This window comes from Vidua macroura, chromosome 1 (genome assembly GCF_024509145.1).
Source record: "Vidua macroura isolate BioBank_ID:100142 chromosome 1, ASM2450914v1, whole genome shotgun sequence".
In the NCBI taxonomy this organism is placed as follows: domain Eukaryota; kingdom Metazoa; phylum Chordata; class Aves; order Passeriformes; family Viduidae; genus Vidua; species Vidua macroura.
In genome coordinates this window covers 25,621,005-25,644,621 of record NC_071571.1, presented here as the reverse complement: position 1 = coordinate 25,644,621, position 23,617 = coordinate 25,621,005, and the positions used below count along the sequence as shown (strand labels likewise).

Here is a 23,617-nt window from a genome sequence, read left to right as displayed (position 1 = left end):
CAGACTCTCAAACCATCAGGTCAGACTTCAGTTCTAGCCTGCAAGTGATGTACTGCTCTCACATTTCTGATCTAGCCAGTGCTGCAACATTAACACAGACAAGCTGAAGACATGTGACTGGCAGAGTGAAGGGTAAAGATGTAGGTTGTCTAAAAGTGTTTTTTTTAAATGTAAAAGTACCGTTACTTAAAGTAGGAAAACACTTGTGCTCCCAGACTGACATTGTCCTTTTAATGAAAAGGCTCAGTCTCTGGCTCAGTACTGGCCAAGTGCCCAGCTATCTTCATTTAAACTTTGGCCAACTAAACAGCAGCAATAAAAGATAATTTACAAGTGGATAGGCTATTTATTTGTAGATTGTTTTATTTTGGTTAACAAATCGTATTTTTCAGTATGACCTACAGGACATATTTTCTACACTGAAAACTTTTTTAATACACAATTTTCTTTCTGGATACCTTCAAAGGTAAGAGACTTTGTTATTTCCTCTCTACTTTTAGAGGACTGCACTTATGGTTTCTGTATATGTAACTGTTTGATGGACTTGAAAAGAACATTTAGGAAGGATTTTTACATTTAACATATTGTCTTCATTATTAATGATATTTAAAATTAATTTTTGTAAATCACAGGCTTTTATATGTAAATCAGTTTTAATTCAGTATTTTAGTTCAGTATTCTCTAAAAATATGCTGAAACACTCATTTAAATATTCTAATTTTAATAATATCAGTATATTGTCATTATAGAAGAATATAATCCTTATGAAAAATACTGCACATATTCTGTAACATCCATGTAATATTAATAATATATTCATGTACTGAATTTCATTATTAAGCCACTGTTTCCTAGAAAAAGAAGTTGTTCATACTCACGCTCCAGGCTTTTTGTTAAGAAAGAAAAGGCAGTGCTATACCCATATTTCATCTGTAATGAACAGGTTCTACTATCCATGTGAGCTAAAGTTGAGATAGTGCTAGTTACTGTGGTTAAACTACCTACACAATGACTTTTTATAAGTGTTTTTTTATATATTTTCTCTAGAACTATGTTTCCCACGAATATGTATTTAAAGTATCTGTATTTAATTATTTGTTTCTGTTAATGAGGTATTCACAGGTGGCTTTTTACTTTTAACAGGAAGGAAAAGTTGTCTATTTGGGATGAAAGTCACTATGAGGAAAAAATGTTTTGTTCTTTTGCTTTATACTTCTGACTGTGATAACAAACCAGATAGTACATGGGCAAAACAGAAGAAAAGGAAAGAATATTTACTCTCATGTGCTAAAAGATGAAGGTCAAATAATTTTCTTAAAATTTGTGATTGACTGTGTTGCATGTATCCATGCATTTTAGCATAATTATTCAGTAATTGATAACTTTCATGTGAATATGTAAAATGTGATTTATTTTGATTATAAGGGCTGGAAAATACTTTTTGACTACTTGGACATGGATTCCAGTTTGATCAATAATTTTCATGGACATGCATATCTCTTAAGAGAAATTATAAGAAACCTGATTTTTTGTTTGAAATTTCATGTGGTAGATTTTCTATACAAAATCAACTAAAATACTAAAACAATCCCATCAAGACCCTAACTTGACAGTTTTCATTAGAATTTCTTGGATGGAATTTACAGTGGAATTTATCCTTAGATTTTTTTTTACTGGAAAGACAGAATCTTTGGGAAAATTATTTTTTGCAGAGAATTATCTGAAATCTATTGTAATCTATCATTCATAGATTTAACTTTCTTGTTCCCTTACAGGTGATGTGTGTCTCATTGATATAGCCTTTATCATAGACAGTTCAGAAAGTGTCAAAAATCAGTTGTTTGATGTACAGAAGAATTTTGTTCAAAACATAACTGACAGAATTTTCCAGATGAAGCCAGTTAAGTCTCACATGTATAGTGTCAAACTAGCAAATATGCAGTTCAGTAGCACAATCAGCATTGATCATCCTTTTACAGCCTGGAAAAATGTCCAGAATTTTAAGGAGAAAATCAATTCTCTGGGCTTTATTGGCCAAGGCACTTATTCCTATTATGCAATTTCAAATGCCACTCATCTGTTTAAAACTGAAAGTCATAAGAGAAGTGTGAAAGTGGCTTTTTTGATGACTGATGGTGTGGATCATCCAAACAGCCCTAATGTCCAGGGTATAGCCACAACAGCTAGAAGTCTTGGGATACATTTTGTTACCATTGGCCTTTCTAAGAAAGCAATCCAAGAAGAAAAACTGCGCATGATATCTGGTGATTCATCCTCTAAACATGTCCTGTGCCTGGATGATCAGAATCTGGTAGTTGATGTAGCATTGGAACTGGTAAGTTATACTGATGTTAATCTTGTCATGTGTCTATCCTTGGCAGATTTCATTTAATTTTGATTAGGTAAGCGCTGAGGACAGTGCAGAGGGTTTTGTGGTGCCTTCTCTGCTACAGCAGGGGTCAGGGCAGATGGAGCTTCCTTCTGCTAGCCACTCTCCAAAGAGTTGTGTGCTTGGATAATAGTAGCTCAGCTGTTCTGATCACATATCCCAGCACACAGAGTGTGTTTCTGAGCATATGAAAAAACTTTAGAAGGTAGCTTGATCTCATGCATAATCACTGAGTCCTTCCCCTACATATTTTGTTTGTAGGGTCTTCCAAAAGAAAGTCTCTGTTTATGAAGTCTTTTCACAGTCCCTTTTGTTAGCACTGTGCCTTAATACTGTCTGTTTAACTATCCCATTAATTCTCATGTCTTGTCTGATCACTGCATGTCACATGCAATAACCCTCTCTTCCTACCAAGAACTCTTTTCTGTATGAGTAGCTCCACAGATGGGTTCTTGCCTCTTTGAGGAAAGAATGAAGGATGAAGGTATTCACCATCTCAACCATTCACCTTGGAGAGTCTATAAACTAGAGAGGAAAAATTTGAATTTTAATCAAGATCAAAACTGCCCAGTACTTTAATTGGTTACTAGGTGAACAAGACATTAGCTATGCATGTACTGCAAAAAGATTGATATTTAGCGTATCATGTTGGTAGTGAAAGGCCACTGTAAATAGAGGTCAGAAAAAAAGATCTATCCATAGTCAGATACTACATCTTGAAAATATATTTCTATTATTGGGTAATAAAATACTGTGGATGAGTAGGTGATTTCAGAGCCCAAATAAAAAAAGTTATTCTTGAGTCTTGCAGTGGGAAAGGAAAGCTCCATTAGGCAAAGGTTTTAATCCACCACCAACTTCTATTTTTGTAAGGGGTAAAGGTTCAAAAGTCTGAGGGTAATGGATATATGAGGAAAGGTCTAAAACTCTGCCTCCAACACTCACTTTTCTCTTGTGACACTTCAGCACATATTTCTTGGTTCTAGTAAGGAACAGAAAAGTGTGAGTTCAGACAGTGGGGTGACCTCTCTGACCATGTTTCTGTCTTTAATAGTTCCCCCAGAGGCAAGCAAGGTACATTCAGAGGTTTTTGTCTTTCTCCCTATTCTCTAATGGGTCAACCATACCATAAGCAGGTTATGACACCAGGGCCTATCATTCAATCCTAGTGGATAATGTGCATCTAGATAATGTGCACCAGAACCTCTGTTTGCAATTTAAAATTTTAGATCCAAGAATTTTTAAGTTATTTTATCCAAAATTATTAGATGCAGCCTATTATACAGATGTGTATACGCTGAACTTTCTAGTCCCAACCATCATGATCCTCCAAAGAGTAACAAAAAATGGTGGAGTAACTTTTTCCTTAGAGCTGCTGAATGTTGACCCTAAACTGTTCTGTACAGTTTTTTTTTCCTAAGCAGAGAAGATGAGATAGTGGTGGTTAATTGAGAAATGGGAAGGAAGAACTGTGTTTGTTTTCTGTAATGCCTTCCTGATTATATTTTTCAGATGCCATGTAGAAAATTTATTTATCATTGAATATTGTTTAAAAAATATTTGTAGATACCTTATAATACCAGAGTGGGTTTAGCTAAAGGAATATTGTGTCACATGTACAATACTTGAATCAGTGGAGGTTTCTACCAAAGCTTATACCAGGATGATTTTGGACTAAAATATAGTCTTAGACAAGCTGGATAATTTTATCCTCACAATAATAATAACATTTTCCTGCTGTGTTTCAGGGTAGCAAAGGGGAGAAAGGTGACCCAGGACCAAAAGGAAACAAGGTAATATGAATTTAAAAGAAATAAAGCAAATTTCTATCCAGTTATTCAAACCATAGATGTGAATATAGCAAAGGAAAAGTATGTTAAAATAAGTTCTAAATGTTGAGGTTTGCTAGTTTATAATTAGCTGCTTTAGAAGTGTGAGACAAAAATTTAAAACTAAACTGCTATCAAGATAACACTGCCTATGATTCCTGTTTTTCTCTGACAGCAGAGATCTCTGAATATAGCTGAAGGCTCTTTAGGTTCCTTAGAGCTTTCTAACAGTACACGGATCCCTTGATCAGAGGGGTTCACTCTAATAACTAAGATTTCAATCATCTAATGACAATAGTTCAGTTTTCTATGTTAATGATCAGGAAATGTGTATCTTTGATTGTGGAAGGAGGAAGTGGGAACGTTACTAAATAGGAAAAAACAGTCTTGCTTGTTTAACAGTGTTCTTGGTTTTAGTGCAATACATATTTCAGTTGTATTCCTTTGTTTCCAATAGGGTGATGCTCAACAAGGAGATCATGGAGAGAAAGGGGAAGACGTATGTGACTACTACAGTTCTAACTCATATTTTGTATTTTCACATTTTCTGAACTAAAAATGTTATTTTCATTTTTTATGTGTCTACTTTATTCAATTATTTAAAGCACCTACACTTAGGACTGGTTTACAGAAGCATGTATACTGAGAGAAACATTCTAGCCATGTGCTTAAATATAGAGATGAGATGACATTGGGAGAAGGAACTTCTGAAGCTGTGTGATTTTGAATTGACTTGCATTAGACTTATCCCAAAGACAGACCTGATAAAAACACTGCATGGTCCTTTGGTGGCTTCTAGCACCTGGTAATTCTCAGACTTCTTGTTGATTCACTGGAGAAAGATTAACACTACTCCCTGTATAAGAATAACTCTGTTAAAAAGTCCCATTTAAATGACAGCATGTATCTACTAGGAGGCAGCAAACTGAGTGGCATATTTACATATTTAATTTACTCATATTTAATAAATAAGTAAAAATACACATCTAGATTTGCAGAGAATTATATGTTAAACAATTTCAGAGAGATATTTTATTTGTGAATAGTTAAACTTCTGAAACATAGTTCTTTACTATGGGGGGGATTGGGGTTTTTTCTACTTAAACTAGCTGTATGTTAGGCCTTTGCTTTCTCCTTTATGATTTTTTCTTTTTTTCAATTTCTGAATAGGGAGCTCCTGGCTACAAGGGAGACAAGGTAAGTTTTTTGTGGAATAGAAATAGTCTGAAAATAAATTGTCACTTGCTTACAGTGTATGTGAAAGAATGGAAAAAAGAGCTTGTGTTGTCTTTATGTCATGAAAGCTCCTGATGCAATCCCCAGAAGTAAAATCAAAATTTATGTAAATGCTTACAGACTGGAATGCTGGAAACAAAACAAAAACAACCCCACAAAATCGGAGACTGTAATCTAAAGATTAAAAAAGAAAAGTGTCAATGACCAGAAAAACAGTTTTTGGAAGGAAAAGGAAGTTGTGGGTTGAATAAGAGGTTAAGTGGAAAGACACAATGTGACAGCCATTAGCTTTTGAAAGAACCACAAGAAAGTTTACTTTTAACCTATTTATAATTTGCAAGGGGCTAATGCTCAATCAAGAAAATTTTCAATGTAGTCTCTCCAAAAAGATAAAAAAACTATACATTCCAGTGACTTGAAGGATTCTAGAGATGAATTGCAAAGTGGACCATCATAGTCAAAAATGAAACAGAGATAATTCCATTTTGACTTTTCTTGGTTTGACACTTATATCTCCACATTGTTAATAAAAGCAGTGCCTCTATGAATCTTTGTATTCATTAGTAAAATGCTTCAGTCAATTTTGTGATAAGATTTCATGAAAATGGGATCAGTAGACTCATAGGTCTACTTTTCAGTTGTCTATAGATATGCTAAATCATCAGTGAAAGACTTAATTCTTTCTTCATTCCATATGTGCAATCTCACAATTGTTACTCGGGAAAATTTCAATCATCACAGTAATGAAATCAGAGCATGGAAAGGATCTCTGGAGACAGTGCAGTGAGGTGGAAAACTGCAGCAAAACTGATTAGCTATTAAATGTATTATCCTCTGATATAAGTTGGATATTTTGCAGGCATTTGCAGGAACAACCTATCTTGAGTAGAGCAGATCTTATTTTCTACAGACCATATATAATGATGCCACTTCCAGGTCCTCAGAGTCAACTAAACCTCTTGTGGTACTGCTTGCAGAGTCTTTAATGCATGTAGTGTAATCAAGTTATCTTGTTTAGCTGTGAACCCTCTGATTTCTTATAAAGGATGAAAGAGGAGAATGTGGACCCCCAGGACCAAAAAGAGGAATAGTAAGTATAATTTTTATTTGAACTATTTCATGTTGATGAAGATACCAGAAAATCATGGAACATATTCATAAACACAGCTTGAAAATACTATTGTAAATTTGGAATACCTTATAATTCCATGGTGGTAGGGATACACTCATAGTAGAAGTACAATTTGTAAGAACTGAACCAGCTGTTCACCTCATTCTTTTTTTTCCACTTTGCAAAAGAAATACAGATCCTGACCTAAAACAAAAGCTGCCCTGACCACTGCCAAGCCTTGCTTACACAGGACTGAGCATCTTGCAGAGACCACCCAGTTTATTTCCTTTAAAGTTTAATTTCAATTTGAGTTTATAGTTATATTGCAATAAAAGCAGGTTCTTACTTGACATGAACAGCTTTCAGGTCTACGAGCCCATCTGTGTTGATATGAATTCACACTTCTATCCAGTCCTCCTTTCTTTTAAACCTGGAGTGCAGTAGTGTTGCAAGTGAATGCAGATTTTTACCTGGTTTATTGACATTGTGAAAGATGGAAGGATAATGGACTGCTAAGTGAGATAATCATGTATCTTGAGTTCATACAAGCAGGTTTGTATAAGTACAAACCATATATATATATATATATGTGTGTGTGTGTGTGTGTGTGGTTATATATGTATAACCACTGATCTAAAGGCTGAGAATATCTTGTGGGATATTGTGGTTCAAAATGGCAGCAAATTTCAGACTTCAGTGAATCAGAAAAGTCTGGCATATCAATGGAAAATGAGAGAGCTGTATCTCTCAGAGGAATAAAGAAAGATCATACCTTCTTTATCCAGGCATGTGAGAAATAGCATGACATTATGTGAAACGTCTACTAAGGTAAAAGGAAGCTGTTCAGAAGCTGGCAAAGAACATAATCAAAGCAGCCAAGAAATCTGGTTATAGAAAACATGCCAGGACTGCCAAAAATCTGCTTGCTTCATTTCTGTTGAGGACAGTGATGAAAAAACCTTTGTCCTCTGATGGGGATCAGTCAGTTCCAGAATTCCCACCTTCACAGTCACAAATCCTGAAGACAGAACAAAGGTATGGCTTTATTTTTAAAGAAAGCATTCTAGGCTGGACAAAATCAGGCACAGAACACATATAGCCAATTGTATGAGAAGCAAATTCAGAATTCTGAGATTGGTCTTTAACTGGGGTGATGGATATTGAAGCATGATTGGGAGTCCAATTTGAAAATGTTGCATTTATCCACTACAACTTCCCAATCTCACTAATCAGACTGTATCCAGTAGTTTTAGTGCTATATATCAGAGCTTTTTCAAGTGCTGTTCAGGCTTGAAATTCAGACAGTTTCTGTTTGGCTTTGAAGTCAGAACTGAGTCAAGTTATACGTTTGTATGCTACCAAAAGTAGCCATCAGTGTGTCAGCATATCACTCTTGGTACCATCCATTGCTTGTGTAGTCGGGCTGGAAATGGGCTGGAACTCAGTGGGGTTATCTCTCTCTCTGATGCTTGGCCTGGAAGCAAATGCCAGGGAGCAGAGAATTGTTTAAAATTTCTGACTCTGTGTCCCTAGTGGGGGGCAGTTGATGGAGTGCGTGCCTAGGTATCACTGCTAAATTTGTCAAGGCTATTAGAAGTTCAAAATGTGACATGTCTTGAAAAATGCAGCAGTCTACCTGTGCCTCTGGCCATGGAAATGTTACTAATTAAAAGAAAAGAGACATTAAAAAACAGTAAATCTGCTCAAAACTATTTTTGCTTTAAAAATAAATTATAACTGAGTATTGACTCAAGTGGAAGTGAAATTCTGTAGAATATGCATTATGGTGACTAAACAAAAAACAGTGAAGCAGGAAGATCTTTGAATAATCTGCACTGGTGGTGAGTGGTAGGAACTCATTAAATGGAGAAATTACAGCTAGTGGAATAAAAAAGCATTTTAAATGTATTAAAATGGCATTTTAAACTTTTTGGATGCATTTTTAATGGGTTTTGTGAACTATTAGTGTGATTCTGCCGGGCAGCTCATCAGCAGTTTGAGTTAGTGAAACAAAGTTACCTGAAGCTATTCTGGTATAGACACTGCAGCAGTTTTATTAAGAATTCTATATCTAATATGCTTGTAGGAATTAAATTTTAAAACCTGTAGCAAATAAAAACTTTGTAATCAAATAACTAAGATGTTAATTAGACATTCACTATGCTTTTTGTATATGAAAAGCATTTTAACCAAATAATGAGGGTGGAATGTTACAGGCAATTACTGAACACAGTATGAGAGCAGCAGTACTCTGGTGAGAGGATAAAGTCTCTAGAAAGTGCTTAAACAGAGATTTGAGCCATTACATGTACATGTCAAGTGCTTGACATTTGAAAGTAGACTGAAATTTCCTTTAAATCTGATAATTGAATCTAATTTTTCCTCAGGGTTTCCAGGGCTCTGTGGGCCCTACGGGACCTCGGGGACCTCAGGTAAGGGAACTAAAAGCTACTAAATAAAAAGGAAAGATTATATTCTGTAAGTTTCTTGTGCATACAACCTGTTAATTCTGTGAAAAACAGCCATGTTTTTCTGCTGGCACTGGTTTTTAAATATTAATAATATTCAATATATTGGGCACTTCACAGGGTATGATGCAGAAAACTCTTGTCCTTTAGAGGTTAGAATTGTGCTATATTATAATGTACCCCATTCAGGGGAAATAAAACCCTAACATTTATACATGTCTTCAACGGCAGCTCATTCTTTGCTTTGACTTTTTCGTAGGGTATCAGGGGAGATCCAGGTCAGCAAGGTCCAAAAGGCATGCAAGGAAACAAGGTAAGATGTAGTTGTATATGTGTCAATGAATATGTTATTTATATAGGGAGAGAGGATGCAGAAATTCTGTAGAATCCTTATACTCTACCGTCCTTTTTTGTCAGTAGCATTTTTACTAGTGGTGTTATTTGCGCAGCAATAATGTCCCCACATGGGTGCTGCACCATCATGTGATGAAGGCTTGGTATTGTTGGCACACGCACCCACTTTCTTATCTGGGTCTCCAAGAACATTTTGTAAGAACATTTCTCCAAGAACATCCACAATAGGATGCAACCAAGGACCTCCCTAGAGCCACAGCGTTTATGTCAGAATTTCAATCACCTGAATATGTCTTGACTTTTGCCATCACTTGGGAAGCTTTCTTTCTAGAATGTTTTTGCCTACAATGCCTGTGTTTAAAGATTTTAAGTATTTCTAGATGAAGGTTAAAACCTTCAGACTGATTATTTATAATAATTTTTAATTGCTCATGTGCTGTAGAAACTCAGGACAACTTTGAAATTGGTCAAGGTATGAGATTTTATGACAATTAATGCCTTAGTGATATTTAAAATAGATAATTTAATGACTACACCTTGTCAAGCAAAACCAGTTGGATAAAGTGTGTGATTAATTTAGGAAGTTTTCTGGTTTGCAAAACTTTGGGAAATTTCTTTATGTGAATATGGTTGTCTTGCCCATGGAAGAGTTATTAACATCAATGTTCAATACAGAAAGATCTTCCATTTATCCGTTTGATACAGAGACTTTCTATGACAGAATTATTGATCACCTGGCTAGCAATATAAGTTATACAAATTAATTCATACAAAGCTGCTTTGTAAAAGGTGCACTATATAAACACTCATGTTTTGTTTATTAGGCAACAATTTAATTAGGAAATTCACAGAAATGAATTTAGATATGGGAAATATTTATTATAAAAAGTTTGGAATATTGCCATTCGTCATGATTTTCCTCCTCCTGACAAATGCTTTTTCATACTTCTCATTTCTTCATCTTCTCAAAAAAAATGTTTGATTGGGAAAGCTGCTGCAGAGTACTTCAGAAGTGGAAAAAGAATTAGGATGAAGTTTGAAAGAAACTGGTGGTGGAAAAATCATGTCCCTCTCTAACTTCAGCACAGCAAATGACAGTAATTTTTTTATTTGTCATTTCACACTGATGAGTCCAAGACAGTAGAACCAGATACTTCTGTTACATAGAAAACCATATTTGTTGAATCTTGTATGTCCTCCTGTCAGTCCCTTCACATATTTTCATGGCTGTAAAATACATACATCTTTCACTAGAATCCATCCACATGGATACAATATTTATGGTCTGTTGTTAGGCTTTAGCTGCAGATTTTCAGTAAGAATGAGAAACTTCCCTCTCTTATCAGCTTTCAACTCCCCAGCCTGTTATTTAAAGTCTGTAGTCAAGATTTTTCTATGCTCAAATATCTATAATAATAAAAATACTGCCAGACAAGTTTAGCTAATACACTTAGATAATTATACTTAAAGAGTATAGAAGAATCATATGTATGTTTAAGGGTTTTCTCTTGTCCATACCTAATGCCAAAGCTAACCTTTGGCATTTTGGAGCTTATTTGAGATGAGTGAAAAATGTTTTAATGATCAGTACAGATAATCAGTGGTTGTTTTCAGATTAATAAACAGCCATTCAGCTAGTAAAGGTCAAGGCCTTTTTTGGTTCAGACACATAGCAGTCTTTCCAATATTTTGTGTCCTCACAAAAGGATTACTGAATTGCTTTTTTAAAATTAGTTTTCATGACACATAATGCAATATCTCTGAAAAGTGGCAGTTATTTATAATAGCCTTGGATAAAATAAATAAATCTATTCTTAGTGCAGTTCCTTGGCCTTTCCATTCTAATACTTTCTACTTTTTGAATTGAACTGGCGACTTCCTCTTGGTGACATTGCTACTGGTGTGACATAACGCAGAACACCACTGCTGAACTTTTATTCTTTGTTACTGGGCCATGTTAAGGTTTGAAAGAGTAGATTCAGTTCCTCAAAATATGAACTCCAGATCAAGCTCAGCCTACAGATAGTGTTTGGGTCTCAGTTGTGGAGTGTACAGTCCACTCATGTAGCTGGCTGAGTCAGTGCATCCCACACCTCTGTAATGCCGGTTATGGGTACAGATGAATCCTCTCACTTTGCAGTGCCAGGTGGCAGATGCAGGTGGGGACAGTGTCATCTGGGTGCTGTCTGGGTGCCACTGGCTCTGGAAGCCACCAGCAGGAGAGGCTTGGTGGCATTGCACCATCAACTAATTCAATTTGACTTGTCTGAAGCAAAGTAGTGTGGTGTCCAGAAACATTATCCAAGAAATTACTTAAAGGAACTTCTCGTTCTTTACTTCTATTATTCATATGCATTTTCTTGTTCTCAAGCTGCTGGCTAATCTCTCAATGTGAAGTTTCACTGACTGCATAATACTTTCCTTCTAATGATACTGCTTTATTGTGTTGTCAGTAGTGAGTTGAAGCTCTCTAAGTCATGCTGCCTGCACTGAACAGCTTTCCACTGACAGGAACTCAGCCAATCTGTTTCCATGTAGACATGAAAGTTTAGGAGCTGTCATATGGAGCTGAATCACATCCTTAACCTCTTAGTCTTTCTAATGTGCTTCATAATCAATCCTTATCTTTAATAACTTCTTTAATATACAAGCAAATTTCCTCACTTTACTTCCACCTTCTTTCAAACCATGTGTGAATATGTTGAACAACCTGTATCCTGCCCAGAAGGCAGCTCAGTGTAGCATTAACCGGAACCAGGTTTTGCCATTATGCAAATTTTTTAAATTTTTTATTTTATTTGCAATTCTGCTAAGTTCTAACATCTCAAAACCACCTAAATAATCTTACTACCATAAACATTCTCCATAAAGAGGCTGAGGCATTTAAAATGAGACATTTGAGCTCCATTTTTGTTTTAAAAACCATAAAAGCATGATTATTATTAACTAACTTACCTGACTAAATTATTATTACTAACTTACCTGACTAAATACATTTCCATTTAACCGATGCTAAACTGTTCACACTTCACATGTTAACAGTAAACTTGCAACACAGTATTTAATGGCTCTAAGAGAAAAACACTAGAGGGTTATGGGGCACTTCACTCAAACAGAGTTAGGAATTGGGAACTGGCAATTTTTACTGTGTATCTCCTATCTTCTGAACTAGACAACTTGGCCTGTTTCCAGAGCAAATCCTGGGCAAAGAACAAAGATTCTTTTGCTTGTTTCCTGGTTTACTGACTTTCTGTTGCCCATTGACAAGTTTCGTGCAAAGATGTTAAATTTATCAAAGAAAACTGTTTTTAAAGCCAAATTCTATGCTGTTTTGTCTGTTTCAGTAATTTGAAATACCAAAAGAAATACTATTCACATCTATGCTTTTTATTTTCTTAGACATTTGCTTCACTTTAAGGCACTCTTCAACTTTGTTAGCCATCACATATTATCTATATTGTAACATAAAATAAAAACTTGGATCAAAGTGCACCTCATTCAGCTATAAGACTTAAAGAGAATTACAAAGTAAACCAATAGGAAAAAATTCACACAGAGATAATTAATTGAATTTGCAGAACACTAATTTATAACCCTAGATCTAAGGCAGAGACACTCAACTCTTGTCATACTGCAGCTTATATGAGCAAGGAACTCAAATTTTGTGTTCCTTGTCTCACTAAGAATTCAAGAATGTCCCACGATATGATTTTGCTGGATGATTCAACAATTTCCAAAACACAGAAGACACTATCTCACTTAGTAAAATACTAAAAATAGAAGAAACAGAAAGTTGGCAAAGAGAAAAGCTGTGCTACAATTGGTTCTGCTCTGTTAATGTAATACAGTCTATCATAAGCAGTAATGACCATAAACATTATCCAGTGAGAATCCCATCTATTGTCTGACTTTCCCAGTGGTCTGATTTCTGTCATTTTCCTACTTAGCTTCTACATATCTCTTAACTCAGTTGGTTAATACAATTAAAAAGCATCTGAACTGGTTACTTCATGTCTTTTTCTGGATTTACCAACATATTGTTGTGTTCACATTAAAAGACAGCTTTGCCCTTCAATAGCAATACAACCCCAGAAAAATCCAACATTCTAAGACAGAAAGACTTAATTCATCTTGATTTCCTCTCCAGGAAGGAAAGAGTATCACCATGAATTTTATGGAAAACAGAGTTCTAGTAATCAACATAGCATCTTTGCAAAGCTAAATTGGGGTCTCCTAGTATTCTCAGTGTTGGATAAAAAAATTATTTTAGACATGCAAATATCTATTGATTTACTCAGACTAGTTGACTTTTTTTTTTGTCTGCTTGTAATTTATTTTCAGATTCTTAACTAATATTTATTTTAAAAAACCCAAGCCAACAACAATGTATTCCATGCTATAGCACCAGTAGGGTCTCATAAGAGTAAACTCAAGGTAATTTTTGAAGATTTTCTTTTTTCAGTGAGGACAATAATAGTGAATATTCACGAATTTCAGTGAATAAATTACAAACTGAATTATATGGTTACAGATTACAAAATTGAGGCATGGAATCTGGTTATGACCTGTGTTCTACTCATAAAAAAGTGATGAGCAGGGAGTACTTACGGTTATTGTTTCAGAATTGACCTTGCGTTTATTTAAACTCTTGAACCCGCTACTAGATATAAAGTGCATGTTTCTAGAAATCACAATATATTTTTATGGAAATGCTGAGAATTATGTTCTTGAAACCCACTGCTGTAGTAAGGAACCTCTCTGGAAAATTTGATTTATGTAGTAAGATTTTCAATTAAAGGCTAAAGTTTTATGAACAGACATATATTCAAACTTCTAAGGAAAAGGTTAAGTTTGAATGTGGATATTCAAAGCAGTTTTTTCCCATAAAATCATCCTGGGACAATTCTGTAAAAAATCCATCGTTGCATATTTTCCTGAATGCATTTCCCAGAACAAACTGCTAAGGGATCTGCTTCTTCTCTTTCTTCTCTGATGACATATGAATTCCTTCCTTACTTATGTGGCAAGTAACAACTTTCCCAGAAGACTGGGAAAAAGTGCAATTTTCCTATGAACAAGTTTAGTTCCTAGATATCTCAACTAAGAAATACAAAATATCGATAATATCTGTTAAAATATTTAAATCTCTTTGCATTATTGTTGCCAATGTTTAAATTAAAGATAAAAACATTAAATTTAAAAGATTTTTTTTTACTGTTGCTTAATCATTATCACATTGTAGACTGAAATACAGTGTGTTTGTGTTCCTTACAGAATATATGGGCATTCTGAAAAGGATTGGCGCTAACTGGAACTCATCCTAACATAATGAACAACTGAGGGGGGGTGGATTGTGGGTTTTTTGGGTTAGACTGTTAGGTATGTTCCAGGCTTAAAATGCTACAATTTTAATATGTAGAAATATTAAGCTCAGAACAAGTGTAATTTTCCTTCCCATTGCTTAAGACATGGCACCTGAAGGAAAATCACAATAAGGGGAGAAAAAAAATGTGAGCAAAGCATTAAACAAAGACAATTATTATGAAAAAGCTTTTTGGAAAAGCAAACTTTTCTTTTTACATGTAGACATAAGGTGATATTCTTGCCAGAACTTCATAGTTTTCATAAATGCCACATTACCTGTTGCACCAGGACCACAGAAGATAAAACCCAGATTTGTTAATAGCCATTTGACATTTGAAACATTCAGTCTTTAAAACAGACTGAATCATTTAAGTTTCCAAGTTTTGCATGTTGTCTGTTAGAAGGTTGAGTTTCTTTCTCCTTTAATATTCAGGCATTCTCTTCTATCCATAAAAAAGTGTTTCACAGAACAACATTTTCATACTACCCTACATGACCTTTATCACAAGGCTTCTTACTCTCCCTACCCCAGCACCTACAGTACCATACCTACAGCAACAGCTCTTTCAAGGTACATAACACCAGTTATTGGAAGGAAAACTCTGTAATGTTTTTATCACTGTTAAAAATAGAGCTTTTGGAACAATATTAACTTCAGCAGGACTCCCATGTGTATTCAAGGTATGGCTCTATCATGTGGGTGAACTTGCAGAGAAGTGAATTATTTGTGATAGGAAACATCCGTCAGAGTTACTCTCCTTGGGAAATTCTGTCAGGGACTGTCAATATAGACAGGAAACACAATGTCCTTTTGGGTGACAGGAAAAAAAATTGGAGAGCAGTTCCCAAGCACAATAAAGCGGTTGGCTTATTGTTTCAGCTGAGAGATGAGCCTATATTTATAAAATACCATTTTTCAGCATGCAACAAGTTCCTACACCATTTCAGAGGTTTTGATTTATCAGCTGGAGGCAATGTGCTGAGTGGCATTTGTCGTGCCAGGGCATAGCAGTGCTGTATACAGCTGCTTTTTTTTTTTTTTTTTTTTGCTGATGGATATTTTTTAAAATATATTTTCAACTTTGTGTATTTTTTGAATTCATTTTGTGGAGCATGCTCATACATCCTGGCACAACAGAAATCCCACTCTGTCTTCTCCATTGAAGAAACAAAGATTGGGAATTGGAGCAGCTAATACTTAGCATACTGCCTTGTCTTACAGCAGCCTGTGCCTGTTCCTTTCTCTCTCTGGCACCTCTTGCAGTGGGTATATCCATCCCTGTCCATCCTAAACTGTCTTCAGGCCCTGAAGCTGCATGGGGCTGAACCTGTTAATGTGGCTTGTCAAGTGGGAAGGTACTGAAGCCAGAGTTGGTGCTGGGACAAGGAAGCGTATGGGCTGAAAGGCAAAACTTCATGGGCACGAGGCTGTAGGAAGCATAGAAGATGGGTGTTTGAGGAATTGTTGTTGTTGTTGTTGTTGTTGTTGTTTGATCAGTTTCAAGCTAACACATCAAGAAAAACACAGGTATGAGGAAAACTGATAAATTTGTAATTTGCTTTATATCAGTAAAAATTGCATTATTTATGATATGATGAACAGAATTGTGACTCTGGTCCAAAGGTTTCATGAAAATATTATTAGGAAACCCAAACAATAAGTTCTGCCTAGGAAGACAGTCGACCTTTTAGCTATGTTCTGTATTTTTGCAATAGTTGCATGCACAGAATCCACATTAACACAATATCAATGTTGTTAATACCCTATCAGTGTCCTATGTGGAAATATGCTATTCTGATGAGTGATAGCAGTTTTGTTTCTGCCTTTTAAGACATAACTTCTCCATGTGCTGTATTGATTCATTGCATTATGAAGATGTGCCAGCAAATATTACATTTTGAATAAGTTTAAAATTTCATAGCTATTTCCAAATTATTATACTGTTCTGTAGTGGAATGAATTTAAGTCCAGGCATCAAATTCTGTTATTCTATATCTAAAGCTGCAGTTGTAGCACTACAAGTGCATAGTTATCAGAAATTAAGCTTCAAGAATAGCCTGTTTATTTACCTCTGCTCCATCTTTACATTTCTGCATCTTAGCTTCATTCTTTGACTGAGTAAAAACTGATTAATTTTGTGAGGAAATGTAATTTTTTACATTTCTATTGACTTCTCAAGTGCAAAATTCTCATTGAAAGGTTGCAGAACTCAGCATAGAAAATTTCTAAGTAAATAAAGTTTCAACCTGCAAAAAATTATCACCTTCCCACAAAACAAACACATTTTGATTAAAAAAAAAAAAAAATTAGTAACTATGTGGCTGTGTTGGCTTTGTTAGAAACACAGTATTCAGAAGAGGGAATAAGAAGAAAGAGCTGTAGCCAAAGACAGCAGTTGGAACAACAGTCATGCTGTGTGCACATTTGTTGTGGCAAGAACCTTGAGTGCAATGTTGGAAGCTTAGGCATTGCTTCATTTCCAAATATCCATCTTTCTATCAAGAAAAGTCTGTGGAAGCACCAAAATATTGGGTGAAGTCAGGACCAAAGATAGGGCAAATTTTTTTTTTAATCTTTCATGATGCATATGAAAGAGTGGCTTTATGAAATTATTATATCTTGTATAGCCAGGGTATTGGCCCTGCTTTTAATCTAAACATATTTCTTCAAGACAGGTTTATATTGTTTTGTTTTGTTTATTTGGTATCTTTAGTTTAAAAATGTATTTATCTAGCTCTAAATGAGGCTTTGGAAATACACTCTTTCAGAATTTGAAAAACTTTGTTAAACTTCTATTCATATTAATAGTTTCTTTCCATTTTTCTCTTTAGGGAGTACAAGGCCCTCCAGGTCCATATGGTCCTGCAGGACCCTCTGGTATTGGAGATCCAGGACCCAAGGTAACTCTCAGAAATATGTTTGTTAAATGATAGCTCTGGGTAGTCATTTTTTTGAATGAAATTTCTCATCTACAGTTTAATCGAAGTCAAACTCTTGTCACCTAAATGTAAAACTGATTGACAGGTTTTTGTATTCACATAGGATAGAGATAAAAGACCTGCTTTTCCAGCAGCTCTTGAATTTTATGATGATCCTATTGATAGAAGTCAGAAACAATGCCATTTAAATGGCAGTTAACTGTGTGAGATAATTTTCAAGCTCTAGCAGATGCTTGCACTAATGAATAAACCGCACTTGAAGGTACAGAAATGCATCTCAGTCACTGTGATATATGGTCAAGTGAGAGATTTGCCTTGTCATTCACTAGGGAACAGATATTCTTACAAGATTCTGTCATGCAGCCTTTCATTCCTCCTCCTCATTTTATTGCAAAAGGAAGGTGGAATCAGGCAAGTAAGTCTACATTTTGGACATGTAACGAGCATTTGCATAATATTTTCATTTTATATTTTATCAGAGCTGTAATTTTACTGTAAAGACATTAAAAATCTCATAGTGATTTTTCGTTTTTAAAGTTATCAAACTAGTTTTTAAGCAAAGCTTGTAAATACAACAGATTTTGAATGATTTGAATAGTCTTAGAATCAAGCAAATGTAAATTTGGTCTAATCTGCATAATAATTTGCATAGGAGGTGAATCAGATAGCATTGCTTTGATGGTGATTTATTATGCATATGAATTTTACAAGGCTAAATACCTACCAATTCTGAATGTCAAGCCCTTTGAAACTTGAACACATCCTTTAGCAGTTGGATAAACTGAAACGTTCCAAAAGATTTTCTGGGTTCTGTTAATTTTGGAAGGAAGATTTCTTAAAAAGATAAAATAACATTGTTATTAACTGAAAGATTAATACATGTGGTGCTTTTCAGATGTGGAAGAGTGTAATGCACTAAAACTCACTTATTTTGCTTTTTAGGGTATACAGGGTCCACCAGGAATCCCTGGGCCAAAAGGCTCTAAAGGTTCTGGTTGGCCAAGACCAAAGGTAATGGCTCAGACATTGTTTTTTAAAAGCAGCACTGTCACGAAACAGTAAGTATCTTTTCCAGGCTTTTCAAAAGTGCATTTGATGAGAAGAAAACGTAACTTCATTGGAGGTAATAATTCCTTTTGAATCTTAGAGAGAAAGCCATCTATATTATCAAGATCTTCCTCAAATGAAACATATGGCTTCTGTTTGCTTAGGATCAGCCCTTAACCTTTGTGAATATGAACTTCTGGTTCTAAAGGAACACATATTTTTAAGCAGAGGATCTTTCAGACATCTTTGTGTCCAATAAGTTTGGTGCCACATGTATGCTGTGTTCAAGTAAATCATTTTACCAACAGTTTAGCTTTAGTTCAGTGATGGTTTTGAGACTTCAGGCTAATCCCACCACACCTTCAGCCTGGCCTTCAGCCTTCGATGGTCATCGTGAGAAAGAACCAAAACCAAAGACAGAAAGACTAAGACAGGAAAAAGAGCTGAAGTGCACTTAGCTGACCCTGCACTGCAGAAGGAGGGAAAGTAGGAAGAGAACACAAAAGTGAGAAAAACAATTACTGCTGTCAAAGCCCAGGCCTCTAGTGGTACAGTGTCAGATGAGGAAAGGGGAATTGCTGAAATATGACAAGACCAAGTGGAATGAACTGATGAACTGTAAATCTTAAGTGTGCTTAGTAATCACCTTGATTTATGAAAGGAAGATATTAGACACTGTAGAAAAAGCATGAGAAAACCAGTAATTTTCTTCTGGGTATAATTTTGGTGTGTAAGCAGCAGTTAAAGCAGCAATATTTAATATTAATGTAGAGAAAAATAGGTACCTGTGAAACATGTTATGTGGTAGGTTAATTCTATCCAGGCAATAAAGCAAAATTGAAACATGGAATTCCTATCTCTTTAACTGTTTCAGAACTACAGGAAGAAAGAATTATGAGGCTAAAATCTTCTCTTAAGCAGGACCACTGATTTTTCTTTATTTGGATTCACTTTTCCATTCAGGAACTGAAGAGTTTTTGATATAGTCCTGTAAAGTAAAAAATAAAATGCATTGAAGCATAAGGAAGAAAGCTGGAGTGATTCACTTTGACTTTCTGCCCACTGCAGGGTTAAATAAAATAGATGCAGTCCTACAAGTTACAGGGGATTTTAAAGAACATAATTTCCCAATTGAAAACTTGACCACTTAGGATCATAGAATTGTAGAATGTCATCACATCCACCTCTATGTGTAAGCAGCTAATTAAATTGTGCAAGAAGTCAATGAAGCTAAACTGTGTTTCTCTATTGAACTAAAGATGTTTTCTTGCTAGGGTGAACCAGGTAACACTGGACAAAAAGGAGAACCAGGACTTCCAGGAATTAGCTCATCAGGATGTAAAGTGAGCCTGCTTTTATTTTTAATTGCTCTTTACATGGTCTTTTAATTCTTCCACTAATTGTTGATAAACCAAGTAGAAGATTTTTTGGTATAAATTAACTGTGGTCAAAATAAGAAGGAATTTCAGTGAGGGTTGTAAAAGCATTGCCACTACCATAACTGAAACAAAGTTTTCCCCTAATTTAATATTTTCTAAACTAGTGAGGTCTTTCCAGAGCCTGTTAAAAAGGTTGCTAACTCTGTACCCCCATTTTTTCTGATGGTGGTCATACTGCCTGTGTGTTGGAAGAGACGTAAAAAACTTAAACCTTTGGTTTCAGATGCCATTTTGAAGACTGTTAACCATATCTTTAATGACTTAAGTAGGGCTTCCAAAATCAGGTAAGGTGGCACAGATATCTTGTTTTTAATTATTTTTTTTCTTGGATCATGAAAGAAATGCTTGGCACGACTGCTTCCTATGAATTCTTTCAATTCTTTCTGGTAAATGTTAAAAGTAACGCCTTAGTCAGTTTGTACAAATGATGAGGGGTTAGTGTCCAGTCAATTATTGGACATTTTTGGTTGACCATCCTTTAAGTCCCAGATGTTTGACTTAGCAAGTAAATTACAATCATATAATATTGTTCTTGTGCACAGAATAACAAACAGCATTCAGTCATGGTTTTATTCACTGAATAAATATAAATTTATTTAATGCAAGTCCAAGATTTAAGAAGTAGGTGGGGAACTTGGAGAGAAATTTCAAATACTTATTTTATGGGTATTAAAAATTAATATCTCTATAGAGTATTTAACTTACTGGAAATAAACTTTATTTGAGGAAAAATATTTATTAAAAATTTAATATTTAATTTAAAATATTATTAAAATATCTTTAATTAATATTTTCACAATCTGTTGGATTCATTTTACAGAATAAATTATTTATTTAAATAGGCTGACATAACAATTTTTTTTTCTTTAAGGGTGACACAGGTCTACCAGGACCCCCAGGAGAGCAGGGGGTGAAAGGAGAGAATGGGCTGTCAGGGAAAAAGGTAAGGTAATATATTTTGCCACGTGTAAAAGGTGTACAAAAAGGGTGATGAAGGAAGAACAGATTATTTGCAGGTTTGCTGCGGAGTTCACCCTTGAGGAAAGCATATGCCAATATTTTTGCCAGAGATAAGGGCCTGGGTGAGATGTGTTCAACAAACTCTAACAGTGAATGAGCAACTGAGCTGCAGGCAAGCAGCCCTGCCTTTTGTGGGCAATTGACTACTGTTACATTTCATGATCTTCTTGGAGAGCAGATAGCTCATGTCTTTAGCCTGTTCCTCGTGGCCTGTTCAGCTCTTTCCTGACACAGACAAGAAGTAATGCTGCATCAGTGCGACTTAGGGCATCTCACAGGGCGGTGAGCTGTGGCTGAAACCTGTCAACTGTGGTGCAGGAATCTGCACAAACAGCTGAACCCAGGGCTGTTTGTTCTCAAGGGAAACTCTGAGGATCTAGAAGAAACTCTACCACATTTGGAAAAAGAAGCATAAATTCAAAATGGTCAACATTAATTTAGAGGGGTGCAAAGCAGCGTGCCCAAAATAGTAAATTTAGAGCAAATTAAATGAAAGCTGTCAATTGTAAAGCTTTCCAAAATGAATGAGCTGCTGAGTAAGCAAAAGTCAGTGCTTTGCATGATTTTTAACTGCTGCTGAGAATTCAAGTGACTCCAGATGGCTACTGTGCAGCTCTTATAAGAGAGTAGCAGCTGGCTGATATGTAGAATTGATAAACTAAACATAATTTGGAGTAAGCAAATCAGCATTTTTGACTGCAGGCTTTAAATCAGAAAATATTTGAATAGTAATACATATCTATTAAGAATGCAACTTCATATTTTTGTCACCTAAAAGTGCAAATACCAGTAAGACAAGCTCCAGACTGAAACAGTAAGCCTTCCACTGTGAGAAAATATGTAACATTTCTGTTGGTACTTAATTATATTTTTAAAATTTGAATCATCCCATACTCAAAAAGTAAGGTTCAAGTGTATCAGAAGTGCATCAACATTAAGAGTAAATGTTGGGTTAAAGTTACAGATGGTCATGCTGGGTTTTTTGTTTTTTTCTCTTGTATATTGCCTTTACTCTGATGATTAATTCTGTGCTGTCACCTTCCCTGTTGTAAGCTATTGAAGGTAAAAACAGTAGTACTGAGCAGCTCCCCTGGGTATTCAGGGCAGTGCAAAGAACAGCTGGATGCCTGCAGTGAGTAGAATGGTGATATTACAGCAGTTATTTGCAGGTGTGACAATGTCTCACCAAAGTGGGATCCAGACTGTTGCCTATCAACAACAGGCTCTGTAATATCACTTTCATCAACAGTTCAAATCAGAAATGGATTTTAACCTCATTTTACTCTACCTTTCACTCTCTGAATTACCTACAGGTATCCTGATATACTAATCTGGCTTGTATTATGCATAAATATTTTGTAGGTAATGTTCCTTAACAGAATGTTTTGTGTGGGCTATTTTTGAGTTATTTAATGTAATGTTCCTGGCAAATATTTTCAGCCTGGATTGGCCATTTGCTATAGACTTGTCTAAAATTACTTCTCAGAATTGGTCCGTCAAGACATTTTCTGTTAAGTTTGAAAGCATTTCTCTTCCTCTTATAAGTATATGCATGGAATCCTTCCTAAAAAAGATTGATACAGTTGCAAATGACACTATTACAAATGTCTATGAAAATAAGGAATATGAATGTAGAAGATTACAAGGGTTTTAAAATACAGAATAATTTATTCTTTGTAGGCAAAAAAAAATTAACCAGATATTTACTGACATTTTTGGGGAAAATATTTATGCAAACATTGTTTCTCATAGCTCTATCAGTAAAATTAACTACATGAAAAGTAATTAATCATTTAATCTCTGTTACGGGGAAAAGGGAGATGAAGGCCCAGAAGGACCCCCTGGCAAAGGATTTGTAGGTCAAAAGGTATGACTTGATGTGCATACTGGGGAAATACTACAGGCTTTTGTAAGAGATTGGATTCTGACCTACTTTTTCTTTCATTATATGGTAAGTATCAAGTCTATTTTAGCTAATGATTTAAAAGGATTGAAGAGAGAGAGCAATGTGTTCTGTAGCCTGAACACGTGCAGCAAAATCAGACTCTAAACACAGAGTCTGAAGTTAATAGAGCAGTAGAGATTTCCTAAAATATCAGTATTTTCATTCGTATAAAAATTCATTCATAAAAATTCAGAATTTTCGTTAAAGTTCAGAAGTGACAGATTAGCTTAGTGTGTTGATAGACAGAGAGAAGCTAAGAGAAATTAGGAGAATAGTTAGGTATCTTAATGTGAAATTAAAAGCCTGGAAAGATGTATTAGTAGAGAGACAACTTTTATCTCCCATTTCTTATAATTTAGGACATTCTAGAAATGAGCAGGATTTCAGTTGGAGTGGAGCATCTAAATGTCTCTCTGATTATGGGTTAATAATTATTCTTGTGATTTGGGCTATTTGTGTAGCTGCAGCTGTGAAT

The 23,617-nt window shown here is 35.2% G+C and overlaps 1 protein-coding gene across 1 annotated transcript in view; it reads left to right on the top strand.

Annotated features, from left to right (window-relative positions):
- Positions 1-1,178: 1,178 nt before the first annotated feature.
- The window catches only part of COL28A1 (collagen type XXVIII alpha 1 chain), a 53,150-nt gene continuing 30,711 nt past the window's right edge, over positions 1,179-23,617 (top strand). Inside the window, 14 exon segments of the mRNA XM_053970336.1 lie at positions 1,179-1,193; positions 1,195-1,300; positions 1,776-2,335; positions 4,138-4,182; positions 4,676-4,717; positions 5,389-5,415; positions 6,500-6,544; positions 8,953-8,997; positions 9,293-9,346; positions 17,584-17,652; positions 18,634-18,702; positions 20,013-20,081; positions 21,049-21,120; positions 23,005-23,064. Of these exon segments, the coding sequence (XP_053826311.1) occupies positions 1,179-1,193; positions 1,195-1,300; positions 1,776-2,335; positions 4,138-4,182; positions 4,676-4,717; positions 5,389-5,415; positions 6,500-6,544; positions 8,953-8,997; positions 9,293-9,346; positions 17,584-17,652; positions 18,634-18,702; positions 20,013-20,081; positions 21,049-21,120; positions 23,005-23,064 (1,278 nt within the window).